Genomic DNA, 13778 nt, shown 5'->3' on the forward strand with positions numbered 1-13778 from the left:
GATGGACATGTGGGCATGAGAGCAGGCTGGTGTGTTGAAATGGCAAGCGACAGGGAGGTCTGGGTCACGCTTGCGGACAGATCGGGGGTGTTCCGCAAAGCGGTCACCCAGTTTGCGTTTGTTTTCCCTGATGTAGCGGAGTAGAATTCAAGAGTTTTGGTGGTGAAGTATTGTTAAGTAATCTTGAACAAATGTTTACATTTATCTTAAGATAAGTAACAGATTGATCTATTAAACCACCATTAAACCATGGTCATTAGAACATCCATTTGTTGGGAGTGCTAAAGACCAATTTTTACTTCATTTCTATGAACAGACATTAAAAACCAAAATCTTCAGTGAATTTTCTATTGGCTACACTGTAGAATTTCTCAATCTACTTGTCCATCTGCTTTCAGTCTTCACTAGTACTGTATTGAATCAACCATTCAAAAGTGTATTGAGTACCCCAGCTAGAGTTTTCCTCTTATTTTGTCTATCTGTAAGAAAATGTCTGGCTTTTCTCAATGCTTCCTGACGGCGACTCATCTGTCTGGCAGCATGAGAGTCATAAGTGTTCTCATTGTCTATGCTTGGGTATATTTCAGGCACCCATAGATATATACTCAGAACACCACATAAAAACCACTTTATTTGGAGATTTAACAATGCGGTTATTGAACATATGCTTTTATTTTATTCAAACGGAGATGAGGAGTTTCACTTCAAGGAAAGGAAAAATAACAAAGGAAAATCTGTAGAGACTTACTTGAATTTTGATGATGCACTTTGCTGTTATAGAGTCTGAGGGATAATAGATGGCACCCCTGTTGTAGCTGTTCGGGCCCAATCAACTTACATATATTCACCCTCCTCCTGTAATATGTCTGGACACCCCAGTGCAATCAGACTCCTCAATCGCCTTCTACCACCCCCACCCTCCACCCCGCAAAGTTTAGAACCCTGACAATCAGAGGCCCCAACCACCACAAACTGTTAACCTCCTCCCACCAATCAGAATCCCCCTGTGATCTCACACTGCAGCCACTCCACCCCCACCCCCCCATCCCAACCCCAACCACAAGACCTACCTGCTCAGCTGGATGCAGCCTTGTTTTGCAGGCTTTGCCCCCCACTGCCCTCCTCCAATGATCAATCAGGCTGGTTGTGGACAGGAGACCTGCAGAAGAAAATTAAAAGACTTTTGTGAAACCTGAACTTCCAGGCCTAACTTCACTAGCCCCACTCCCCCACCTTCCCTCATACAGCACTCAATTGAGGTAAGATTGGGGCCATTTTCTTCAGCCCCTATCATAAATTACATTCCCTAGCCATCAGCTCCATCCCTTACCCTATTTACTGTCTAAGGCTGTACTATACCTCTCTACCTTTCTACTTCTTTCTCCTTTAAGACAATCCTTAAAACCTACTTCTTTGACCAATATTTTGGCCACCTGTACTTGTAGCTCCTTTTGTGACCAGGTGTAAAATTTCATTTGATAAGGTTCTTGTGAAGCATATTGGGACATTTTACTATGTTAAAGGTGCTATATAAATGCAAGTTGTTTTTAATAATCAGTGACAATCAAAAAAAAACTAATGACATGTTAATAGTTGAGGACTATAGAGTATACATTCAGACATCCAAACCACTCACCATCCTGACTTGGAAATATATTGCCATTCCTTCTACTGTCACTGGGTCAAAATCCTGGAACTCCCTTCCTAACAGCACAGTGGGTGCACCTACACCACATGGACTGCAGCAGTTCAAGATGGCAGCTTACCACCACCTTCTTATGGGGAACTAGGGATGGGCATTAAATGCTGGCCCAGCCATCGAAGCCCACATCCCATGAATGAATTTTAAAAAGCAAATGATAGAGGGGAAAAATATTTTATATTTGTTCATAGGATGTGGGCATTGAAGGCTAGGCCAGCATTTATTGCCCATTCCTAATTGCCCTTGAGAAGGTGGTGATCATCACCTTCCTGAACCTTTGCAGTCCATGTACACCCACAGTGCTGTTTCAGAGGGAGAGCCAGGATTTTGATCCTGTGACAGTGAAGGAACGGCAATGTAGCTCCATGTCAGGATGGTGTGTGACTTGGAGGGGAACTTGCAGATGGTGTCCCTATGTGTATTTTTCCCATGCTCTACTGGGTGGAAGAGGTTGCCAATTTGGGAGTTGCTAATGAAAGAGCTTTGGCCAGGTGCTGCAGTGAATCTTCTAGATGGTATGCTGCTGCCACTAGGCACTGGTGATGGAGGAAGTGAACATTTAAGCTGTTAGATGGGCACCAATCAAGCAGGCTGCTTTTTCTTGGATGGTAATGAACTTCTTGAGTTTTGTTGGAGCTGCACTCATCCAGGCAAGTGGAGCGTATTCCATCACACTCCTGACTTGAGCCTTGTAGACAGTAAACAGACTTCTGGGAATCAGGAGGTGAGTTACTCGCCACAGAATTTCCAGTCTCTGACCTGCTCTTGTCGCCACTGGCCCAGTTCGGTTTCTGGTCAATAGTAACACCCAGGATGTTGATGGTGGGGGAGTCAGTGATGGTAATGCCATTGAAATCAAGAGGAGATGATTAAATTCTCTCTTGTTGCAAGATGGTCATTGCCATGTTATGATCCTTGGCCAGAACCCCAAGTTGTTGGTGAGATCCTGTTAGGGACCAATAATGTTATTTGTAAAGTAGACGAAGTTTGAGATTCAAGATACTTGTCCAGTGAAAAAAGCCACAGATTCCACAGATTTTGAACAAACAAAAATAAACTTTATTATACAAAGGCAGAAAGATAAAACAGTTTACAATATGTATGTTATATCTAACATTCAGGGTCAATATGAGGTGTATATGAATTAAAGGCAAACTGTGGTCAAACACACCACACTGCACAATAATTGGAAAATGTGACCAAAATGGATTCCATGAATTTCTCAACAACCCACCCAGACTTCAGTGATCCAGCCAATCTCACTGAAACTTTGTCTTTCTGGTGAGAATTTCCAATCTTCACCTTCAAAGATCTCACCTTGGAATTCTCTCCAAAAGTCACTCCAACTCAGATGGCATCAGTGGTGGCCCACTTCGAGGTGTTTCAATTTCGTCTGCTGAGATTCCGTTCCCCTGGATTCCCAAGTAAACTCAAGCACCAGCTCACAAGCACAAGTTCAGCTCTTCACCAAGCAGAACACTACTGCTCCAAAGGGGTGCCTTTGCCCCAATGACCCCCAGCACATAATCACCAACCTTCTGCTGTGTTCTTGGATCTTTAGGGCTTCTCTTGAACTCTCTTCAATTACCTGATTTGGACAGCATCAGCGATGGTCCACCTCCAGGGTTTCAATCTCATATCCCGTGTTTCCGTTTCCCTGGATTCCCGAGCATACACCCAAGCACCAAATTACAGGCACAACTTCAGATCTTTGGCTGTGCCGAGTAGAACCCTACTGTTCCAAAGGGTTATGTTTGCCCCAATGGCCTGCTTCAATTACCAAGGCTTCTCCTAAGCCCTCTTTACTTAAGGTCTGCACCTTACAGCCCACTCTCTAACTGGAGCCTGTTTCCCTGCACCTTTATTTTTCCATAACTTAGCTGGGACCTGTTTCTGCCCCCTGTCTTTGTCCCTTATCAGGGACTTCCTTTTAGGACCTCTCCCTGTCCCCTCTCCCTTGTTCCCTACCTGGAACACTTCTTGGGACCTCTCCCTGTCCCCCTCCCTTGTCCCCTGTCTGGGACATTTGCTGGTGCTCCACACTCAGTCACCTGACCTGTGCCCTTCTTCTTTCTTTATGTGCAGGCACGCAGAGCCTGTCCTGGACCCGAAGAATGTAAAGATGCAGAACTACACATGTGCAGCCCGCTCCCGGCCTGCATATGCACAGTAAGTCTGAAGACTGTGGGGACTTGGAGATCCCAAGCTCCAAGCTCAACACTAAGATAAGTTTGGGTTTTGTAACATCTGGCACTTGTGTGGCGCAAATATTACTTACTATTTATCAACCCACACCTGAATGTTGTCCAGGTCTTGCTGCATGCGAGCAGGGATTGTTTCAGTACCTGAGGAGTTGTAAATGCTAATGAACACTGTGCAATCATCAGCAAATATCCCCACTTCTGAGCTTATGATAGAAGAAAAATCATTAATGAAGCAACTGAAGATGGTTGGGCCTAGGACACTACCCTGAGGAAGTCCTGTAGTGATGCTGTGGGTCTGAGGTGATTGACCTCCAACAACCACAACCATCTTCCTTTGTGCTAGGTATGACTCCAACTAATGGGGAGTTTACCATGATTCCCATTGAATTCAACTTTGATAGGGCTCCTTAATGCCACACTCGGTGAAATGCTGCCTTGAAGTCAAGGGCAGTCACTCTCAGCTCACTTATGGAATATAGTTCTTTTGTCCATGCTTGAAAGAGGCATGGATCTGAGTGTTCCTGGCAGAATCCAAACTGAACATCACTGAGCAGTTATTAACGAAAGTCTTGCATTGATATAATGCTTTTCATAACCGCTGGGTATCTCAAAGTGCTTTATAGCCAATAAAGTACTTTTCTTAAAATATAGTCACTGTTGTAACGTAAGAAACAGGGAAACTATTGCTGTGTAAATACCGTTTGGCAGCACTGCTCCAACACCTGATACCACCTTCCATCATTTTGCTGATGACTGGGAGTAGACTAATTGGGGGGGATTAGATTTGTCCCGCCGTTTGTAAAATAACTGGGAAAATAACTCACCTCCTGACTTCCCAAACCCTGAGCACCATTAAAAGGTACAAGTCAGGAATGTGATGGCATGCTCTCCACTTAACTGGATGAATGCAGCTCCAACAACCCTCAAGCAGCTTGACACTGTCCAAGGTATTGTCAGGTCCCATACCCTTTGCTGTAGCCAGCACTTTCACCCCTTTCTGGATATTACATGGAGTGAATCAAATAGGCGAAAAACTGGCACCTTTGATGCTGGAAACCTTGGGGAGAACAAGATGGATCATCCTCTTGACAGTTCTGGCTGAAAATGATTGCAGATGCTTTTGGGGTCCTATATGAGCTGCATCTTTCCATCATAGACATGCAACATAGGAATACAGGGGCTGGAGCAAGTCATTCTTCCCATGGAGCCCATTTAATTAGATTACAGCGAACCTCTATCTTAATTCCATTTGCTAATGCTAATGTACTAATGCTGTTTTCATGTGGGCAAGAGTATTAGCCAACATGTGCAAAAACAAACACTCCTTTGCCATTCTGTACAATCTTTCTAATTTCATTTGCACAGTTTTTCTTTGCTCCATTTGATATTTGTAAGATAGCTACTTTGGGGCTCTTAGATTATTTTTAGGTACCTCAACCTTAATCTGGAAGCAATGGGTTAGCTTTTGATTTTGAAACTTTTGCATCTAATAAGGGCTATATTTTCTCCATTGCATGCAATGTGAGATTGTTATTTGTGTTTGCATTAAATGTGTCTAGTGCAATTGATTTGTGTAAGTTTTTCAATGGGCAAAGGACTGTTCCTATTCATTTTGTTATCCATCTCTCAGATACGTGGATAAAGACTGTAAACAGCCAACCTGTCCATCAATTTTTATTTCCTTTAATATTTTAAAAAGAGTTCATGTTCTGATAAAACCTGAGCAGTAAGGTATTAGCTGTTTTATTCACTAAAGCCAGCCATTGAAGGATAAAACCAGAGTTTAATCTTTGCACGCTTTTTATAAGCTTTTATTTACAATGATACATAATACAAACATGCATGTCCTTACCCAACACCTCACAATTTTAGTCTATTCCTACATACTCTTTGAAAATACATTCATAAAATAATCAAATTAATTCAAGAACAAACCCTTACAGGGGTACTGTAACTAAAACAAAAAACTAACTAAAGCAAAAACTTCAACAGAATATCATCTCCAAGGCTGATGATGCACTCCAGCCCCTGTGGCGCCCATCGTTTGTGGAAGTCCTCAAGCGTTCTCAAGACTACTCAGGCGGAGTCCACATGCTCCCCCTCCAAGGACACCTGGATACAAATGTAACCACAGAAGGGAGGCAGGCAGTCAGGTTGAACAACCCCCTCAACCAACCACTGTCTGGAACTGTTTATGGACTCCTTGGCCAGGCCTAGGAAGAGGCTAACGAGGAGGTCCTTCGACCTGCTCAGCCCTGGTGTCTAAAGATTAGGAGCATGGGGCTGAAGTGCAAAACAGAAGATGAGAAGCAGCCCCCGCAAATAATGGAAATACAGCTGCAACCTTGTACAACTATATTCACATGGAGCGCGGACTCCTCAAGGCTACAGAAATTACAGGTGGCCTGGGAGTCCATAAACTGACTTAGCCTTTTATTGCACTGGACTGCTCTGTGTAACTCCATCCATGACAGATCCCTGATGGAAAATGAGAGGACTCCAACCTAAAGAGCCCTCTGCCAGAGGTGATATATGCTCTTTTTGAAACCAAATTAACAATTAAAGGGGACAAATTAATAAAATCACAAAAGATCAAATTAACAAATTAAAGGGGCAGCCCCTTAAAGGGAAACTGCAACAAGAGGCAAAATCACAAAGGAAACATACAAAAGTCAAATTAAAATGTGATGTTCGAGGTCAGTAATGCACGGCAGTCCCTGCGCTGCTCACTGGTCACTGAAGGCCTCAAACATGCCAACGTGTACCGCATGCTCCCTCTCCAAAGAATCCGGCTGCAACCGCAGAAGAGGGACAGACCGTCAGGTTGGACGACTCCCCCCCCCCCCCCCCCCCCGCCACACGACCACCTGCTGCCTGGACCTGTTAATGGGTGGGGGGTTGGGGGTTCTAGAAAACAAAGTTGTGATGGGCAAAAGCTCTGTCACCAATGGTGGAGAAGAGGGAGGGACAGTTGAACAACATTTCTTACTCAGAAGAAGTGAGAGTATGAACTTGGAGGTAGAACTGGAGGGGATTGCAGGGATAGAGTGAAGTTATACCTTGGAAGAATTTGGGAAGGGCTTTGAAATCAATGCATTGGGAGTGCAAAACCAATAGACATCACTGAGGGTGGGTGGGGGGATGCAGTTGAATTTAATATGGGCTAGGATGCAGGTAGCAGATTTCTAGAAGAGACTCCTGGCCAGATTTATCCAGCCATGCTAATTTGAATGTGACAGATGAGATTAAGAAAAATATGCATGGCAGTTACCATGGGGATTAAGCCAAAGATGCTGAAAAAAGTCAAAATACACATGACAACACAATAGGGCAGATGCAGAAAGATGGGAGCAATTATTAGAGTAACATTGAATTTCACAGCGATGTCACAGTACATGATCTAACATGATGAAGGAAGAGTGAAATTCTGTCACTTTGGAAACAAGTTTCAGCAAATTCACAGCCACAAGAAAAGGCAACTTTTGTTAGTTAACAGGAAAAAAGAAACAAACTAAAATGTGCTGAAAGAGAGAACCAAAATTTCTTTAAACTGTGCAGTGTATTAAAATATAGAAATAAATTGTCAAAATGCAAATACTGGTTTGAATCCTAGTTCATTAGGACTTTAACAGATCTCAGCTGGGGTAGCTACTTAAACACTAAATTTGGCTTCAAAATATCTGGCTAGAGAAGAGATAATTAGTCATTGATTTCTGTTGGACAGTGAACTTCAGGTGAAAATAGCATTGTGTCCGTCTATGATTCAAGAATTGTGCTGGCAATTAGTATCTAGGCTAGCAGGTAATTAATGACCACTCGGGTAAGGTACTGAAGGGCACTCAATGCCTGTGGAACCTGCACTTCAGCATCAGTTAGCACCTTCAAGATTGGAGGGAGAAAGCAAGGGGAAAATGGTTGTTGGCTATTTTGCCTTTCATGTTTTTGATATATTTGAAGTGCCTTTAAGTATTGTCAGATGTCTCAGACATTCCAGCATATCAAAGCTGTATACACAGCTGTTTTCCTTAAAATGCAGCTAAGTGATTTTGTTTTAATGAAACAAGGGAGCAGTAACAAAACTTATTTGAATTATAGTGCAATGGTTTGCTTTCATAGGCTCTGGGGAGTAATAGATGGCACTCAGGTTGATGTGTGTATCACCATAGAACCTATTTCTATTCCGTAATTAGAAAGGATTGTCATCTGCAAATGTGTGGGGAATCTGTGATGCAGACAATAACAACACTCATATCTGCAAATGGCCTGGATCTTATCTTGACAAATGCATTCTAGCACAATTGTCATTTTCCAAAATGTTTCTGATGAAAAATGGATTGCAGGAGTACTTGTTAGGTGACAAAATCTGTGGGCATGTTTCTTCATGACCAAAAGGACATTCTTTAAATGATAATGGTTATTTATATTTCTTCTTCTTCTTAGGCAGTCCATTGGGATCAAGGATGACTTGCTTCCACTATAGTTCAATGGGTTCTGAGATGGCTGATAAGTCCAGTGCACGACTTACAGACTCTGCCACATGTGGGGCAGGTGGCGCTTGAAGGGTTGGGTAGATGGGTTGTTCGGAGTGTTGTGTGCTCCTTTTGATCAAGGTGACCAACTCTCAGGGAAAAAAAATTAAGGGACACTTTGGCATAGGGGACCGTAAAAGTGGGCAGAGGTTGCTGGCAAACCTGTGAGAGCAGGATGGGGTGGTGGCAAACCAATGTGATTGGGCAACCAAGAGCAGTGCAAACTGGCAGACATTTACTGTGCATGCATGAAATTTAAAGCTTTGAAATATGCGAATAACAGTGAGCCATCAACATACAACCCAGGGCACTGGACAAGCGCCTCAATTTCGGGACGATCCCATACAATCTGAGGCAGTTAGTCACCCTGTCTCCAATGCCTCAATTCCGTCTCTGCACATTCCCAACAAAGTCTGCCCATGCGTTTGTTGCCTTCCTGAGTGATCCTTCTCCATTTTGGTCGGTCACAAGCCAGGGACTCCCACAAGTCAGCAGGGGGTATTTGACCTCCTCAGGGATGCTTTGAGGATATACCTAATGTGGGAGTCTCCTGCTGATACCAAATTCAAAATAGAGCAGTTGCTTTGGGAGTCTGATATCAGTCTTACAAATGACATGTCGTGCCCAGAAAAGCAGGTTTTAAGTGATTAGGACCTCGATGCTGGGCAAGTTGGCTTGGGAGAGAAACTGCTGTCGGTCCGCTTTTGTTGCCAGTGGATTTGGAGGATCTTGCGAAGGCACCGCTGGTGGTACTTCTCCAGTCCTTCGAGGTACCTACTGGATGTTGTCAGTCTCCAAAGCAAACTAGCTGGCCGCTAAACCATGACCTTAGTCTCGGGTTTAAGATCCTTCCCCCAAATACTCTTTTCTTCAGTCGGCTGAAGGTTGAGCTGGCGCATTGAAGACGATGATGAATTTTGTTGTCTATGTCTGCTTTCATGGGGAGGAGGCTCCCAAGATACAGAAAATGGTCCACATTTTCCAGGATCTCATCATTGATTTTAACTAACTGTGGGAGGTATTGTGCTGTGGGACATGGCTGAAAAAGGACTTTAGTTTTCTGGGTGTTTAGTGAAAGGCTAATTTTCTCATTGGCTTCAGAGAAGGAGTGAACAATGACATGGAGCTCAGTTTCTGAGTGAGTGCACTCACAAGCATCATCCACTATGAATGAGGTTGGATTGGTTTTGGTTTTGGATTGAAGATAGGTTAAACAGTTTCCTGTCTGTTCTGTAGATTATCTCCATGCCTGTGGGTAATTTGCTCGAGGTGAGGTCCAGTGTTGCATTGAGGAAGATGGAAAAAAGAATTGGTGCCACGACAACCCAGTCTTGACTGAGATAGAGTTTGGGGTTGTTCCATTGGTAAGGATCATGGCTTCAATATCATTGTGACATGGGGGAAGAAGGTGTCAAATTTCTAGGGTGGGCCAAATTTGAGGAGGACACTCCATAAGCCTTTGCAGCTTTTACATTTACAAATATACTGAAGTGGATACCAAGTTGAACACTGACTCCAATTCCTCACCACCCCCTTATACATGATTAAATCTTCAATGAGGGCACACACAAGCTAAAATTTTACAGAAGATGTGAACAACAGAAATTGCATGTAGCCACTGGACAATGATGGATCTCCAACCGCTTTTTTTTAAGATAACAATTAATTGCGATAATTTTTTGATCAGATTGGGAGCATTTCTTGAAGTACATATGCTTTTTTAGGAACAAGCAAAGACCACATGCTCTATCTATTTTTCGGATATCAATGACATCCATCTTGCCACTGACCACATCCTTCAAACCTTTTTCTCTTTAGAAACTCATCTAATTGTTTCTTAAATACATTTATATTGTTGTTGCTCATGTCTTCCTTTTTGAGTAATTGAAGGGAGTAGTCATATAGAATACCTGCTGTTTGTGCTTAGCCCCAGTTCTGAGTCTGTTTCCTTTGTATATGGTTTTTACCTTTTCTCTTATTGCCTCCTTGGTAATAGAAGAATATTTTACAGTTCTGCTTCTCCTGAGTTTCTCTTTGTTCCTCTAATCACTGTATTTTCTTATATTCATTCCAACAAATTTTTCTCAATGCAGGATTTCTGCATTCTGTTTTTCATACAGCTTTTAACTCATTTGTGAATCCATTTGCAGTCAAAGGGGGAATCCTCGATAGACCCCAAAAACAGGATTAACCGACACCTGTTCCTTCCGATGCTGGCAGCATGCCAACTCTGCGCTGCCTGCTAATTTTCATGATTGCTGCTGCAACCCAACACTGAAAATGCTGCTGAGTGGCTCCAAGCTTCAGCAAGTGGCCTTCAGCAAGTTTCTGGAAGGCAGAATTAGAGCTAACCAGTACTACATTAAGGCAGCCAGATGTACATTTTGGGTGGAGCAGGTGCTGGAATTTTTGTGGAAGAGAACCTGAGCAGGAAGTAGAGTCAAGTATGGGGAGACAGTGTGCTCCAAGATCTCTGTTGCTCCACTGGACACCTGGATGGAAGAGACAGAGGGGAGGAGAAATGTGGTCAATCCACAGGCGTCTAGAAGACCCTCCGGACAGACTTTGCAAAAACAGTAGGATTAGATAGCTCTGGCCATCAGTGTCAGGAGTCAAGTACTGAGAATGGATGCAGTTCTGCAAAAAGTTCAGTAGCCTCACGTGTGTGATCAAGGTCAATGAATTTATCTTCAAATGTAATATTCCACTAACTGCATCACTAATCTCGTACACTGTTCAATCCATCGCACCCCATTTCTCATATATCAAAAATGTTTTGCAGATGGTGTTGTTCCCATGCTCCTGCTGCCCTCGTCTTCCTGGGTGATGCAGATGATGGATTTGGGTGGTACTGTCGAAGAAGCCTTGGTGAGTTGTGCCATGCATCTTTTAAATAGTGGACACAAAGTCATGTGGTGGAGGGAGTGAATGTTTAAGGTCATGGATAGTGTGCCATTCAAGTGGGATGCTTTAACCTGGAAGGTTTCAAGCATCTTGAGTGTTTCTGGGGCTGCACTCATCCAGGCAAGTAGAGCGTATTCTATCACGCTCCTGACTTGTGCCTTGTAGATGTTGAAAAGACTTTGGGGAGTTAGTAGGTGAGTTACTTGCTGCAGAATTCCCAGCCTATGACCTGCTCTTGGAACCACAATATTTATGTCCAGGATGTTGCTAGTGGGGGGTTCAGAGATGTAGTGCCATTGAATGTCAAGGGGAGATGGTTAGATTCTCTCTTTTGTTGGAGATGGTCATAGCCTGGCAATTGGGTGGTGTGAATGTTAAACTAATTTTTATTGGTTATTAACTAGTCAGTGTATCACATATCTTTCACATATCATTCCTTTTATTATGGAATGATGTGAACAAAGCTTAAAAATGTAATTAGTTTTGTTTTGCTTCATTATTGACAAAATAAGAAGGACAGCAGAGAATAAAGCAAAATTGATCTTCCCAGTTAATCCAATTTGGGAGTCTAATAAAATCAGCAGAACCACTAAATAGCTGGAAGCATAATTGAGTAAAATCTAAGTAAATAAACCATAAATGCCTCACTTAACCAGCAGAGCTTCCTTACTTGTTCCTGAGGCTACAGTCTCCTCCAGAGTGTTCCCCATCCTACAGGGACCCAAGCCTGTCAAGTAGGAACCTGTTGAAAAAGATACAGACTGTGGAGTTAAAACTACACATGCAGCAGTGCAAAAACTGGAGGACAAATATTGCAGTGGAAGAGAGTAAAACAAATGAAGTGAAGAAAGAGAAAATTAGAAGAAATGGGAGGAAAAGCAAAAGAGCAAAGATTGGAAAGGAGAAGTGAAGGAATAAAGAACAAGGTAAGTGAGAGAGAGGGGGAGAGAGAGAGAGGGACCGTCCAATTGAAGGAGAGACAGACAAAGAAGTTAGCCTTTGAACAAGGGTAAGAAAGGAGATTGATATTTCCTCTATTCAGAGGAAAGGTCATCAATCTGAAAAGTTGAGCAGGATTTTCCCAATCCTGGAGTGGCAAGCTGGGATGCCAGGGAGGGTTGTTGGCGGGGGGGGCGGGGGGGGCGCAATGTTGGCAGGGGTGGGGGGGGCGCTCCCCAATGAAGTCCCACCACACTGAATGTTCCAGGAGCAGAACCAGATGTGGATCAATTACCGCCAGCTTCATGGAGGCTGCCACCCTGCAGCCGTCTGCGGGAGGGAGCCATTGGAGCTGGAGGCTGCACAGTCCAAAGAGAGGGCAACAAGCAAGGAAGGCCTCCCCTGCATCCCCACTGGGCCATCTGGAGGGGCCTGCCTACTTGGTTTTTCTGATTTCAAATATTTTACTTTACCTATCCAAGGGCTCCTCAAAATAAAGGCACCCTGTCAATCCCCGAGCTGCCTCAGCTGTGCCCACCTCTCTCAGTGGGCTGCTGAGGCTTCAGAGCTGCCACCTGCCTTCCGTCCTTATTTGATGGCGTGACCAGAGGCAGCCAATTAGGAGGACTTTTAGTCCAGACATCTAGATTCCAAAGCCTAAAGCAAAATTCAGCACATTCATTCTCTCTCTTTCTTAATGCATCCTGACTTGCTAAGTACTTTCAGCATTATCCGTTTTTATTTCAGATCTTCAAAGTTTTCTGCTTTTATTGATTATTCCCTTGTGTGGAGAATTAACAGAGAGAAATGGTGTCCGGTGAAAACTTGCCAAAGAGTAGCAAAGAGAATTCTTGGAGAAGTAAGCGGGGAGAGAAAGAGAGAGAAAGAGATACCTTTCTGAGTCGCCATGAGAGAACAATACTGTTCAGCAGGGAGATGGTGCAGCAGAAGAGAAGGAGATAAACATTATTTGGATAACCAAGATGTCACAAGGTCAAAATCCCAAACCAGGAGGTTCATTTGCTAGTTTCCTAATCCTCCTCTTCCTGGTTTTTTAAAAAGCTTTGACAGTTGGGCCACTTGCAGATCTTGTGATATTTCAAATCTTTCAAGATTTACATTTTGTGCATACCTTATCTCTCTTTGTATAAAATGAGGAAGGCATGCAGTGCAAGATAAAGAATGCATTGTTAATTGGATCAGATATAAAGCAAAATGGTTGTGGTCAATGAAGGGAAGAGAGGAAATTAATGGAGTCTGGCCTGAAGGTCAGTTGTTTGGATGTCATTTAGACCAAAAGTCTGAATACTGATCTATGGAAATTAGCAAAGGCTGACTAGAAACTCTTTACTTGATATTTTGTTTCCAATTTAATTTTGTTTTATTCTTTCATGGGACGTAGGTGTTGCTGGCAAGATCAGCATTTGTTGCCCATCCATAATTGCACTTGAGAAGGTGGCAGTGAGCTGCCTTCTTGAACCACTGCAGGCTCTCTGATGT

General features: G+C 43.3%; 1 protein-coding gene across 2 annotated transcripts in view; it reads left to right on the forward strand.

Annotated features, from left to right (window-relative positions):
• e2f6 (E2F transcription factor 6) overlaps positions 1-13157 on the forward strand; it is a 56257-nt gene extending 43100 nt beyond the window's left edge. Inside the window, exons 6-7 of one of the 2 annotated variants that reach the window (XM_041187916.1) lie at positions 11218-11303; positions 13026-13157. In XM_041187916.1, coding sequence (XP_041043850.1) covers positions 11218-11303; positions 13026-13052 — 113 coding nt within the window. In that variant the 3' untranslated portion in view covers positions 13053-13157. Of the gene's footprint in view, positions 1-11217; positions 11304-13025 lie in introns of those variants that run through there. The other variant, XR_005943029.1, reaches the window with a different exon arrangement.
• Positions 13158-13778: the final 621 nt, after the last annotated feature.

The sequence above is a fragment of the Carcharodon carcharias genome, chromosome 5, assembly GCF_017639515.1.
Source record: "Carcharodon carcharias isolate sCarCar2 chromosome 5, sCarCar2.pri, whole genome shotgun sequence".
Taxonomy (NCBI): Eukaryota; Metazoa; Chordata; class Chondrichthyes; order Lamniformes; family Lamnidae; genus Carcharodon; species Carcharodon carcharias.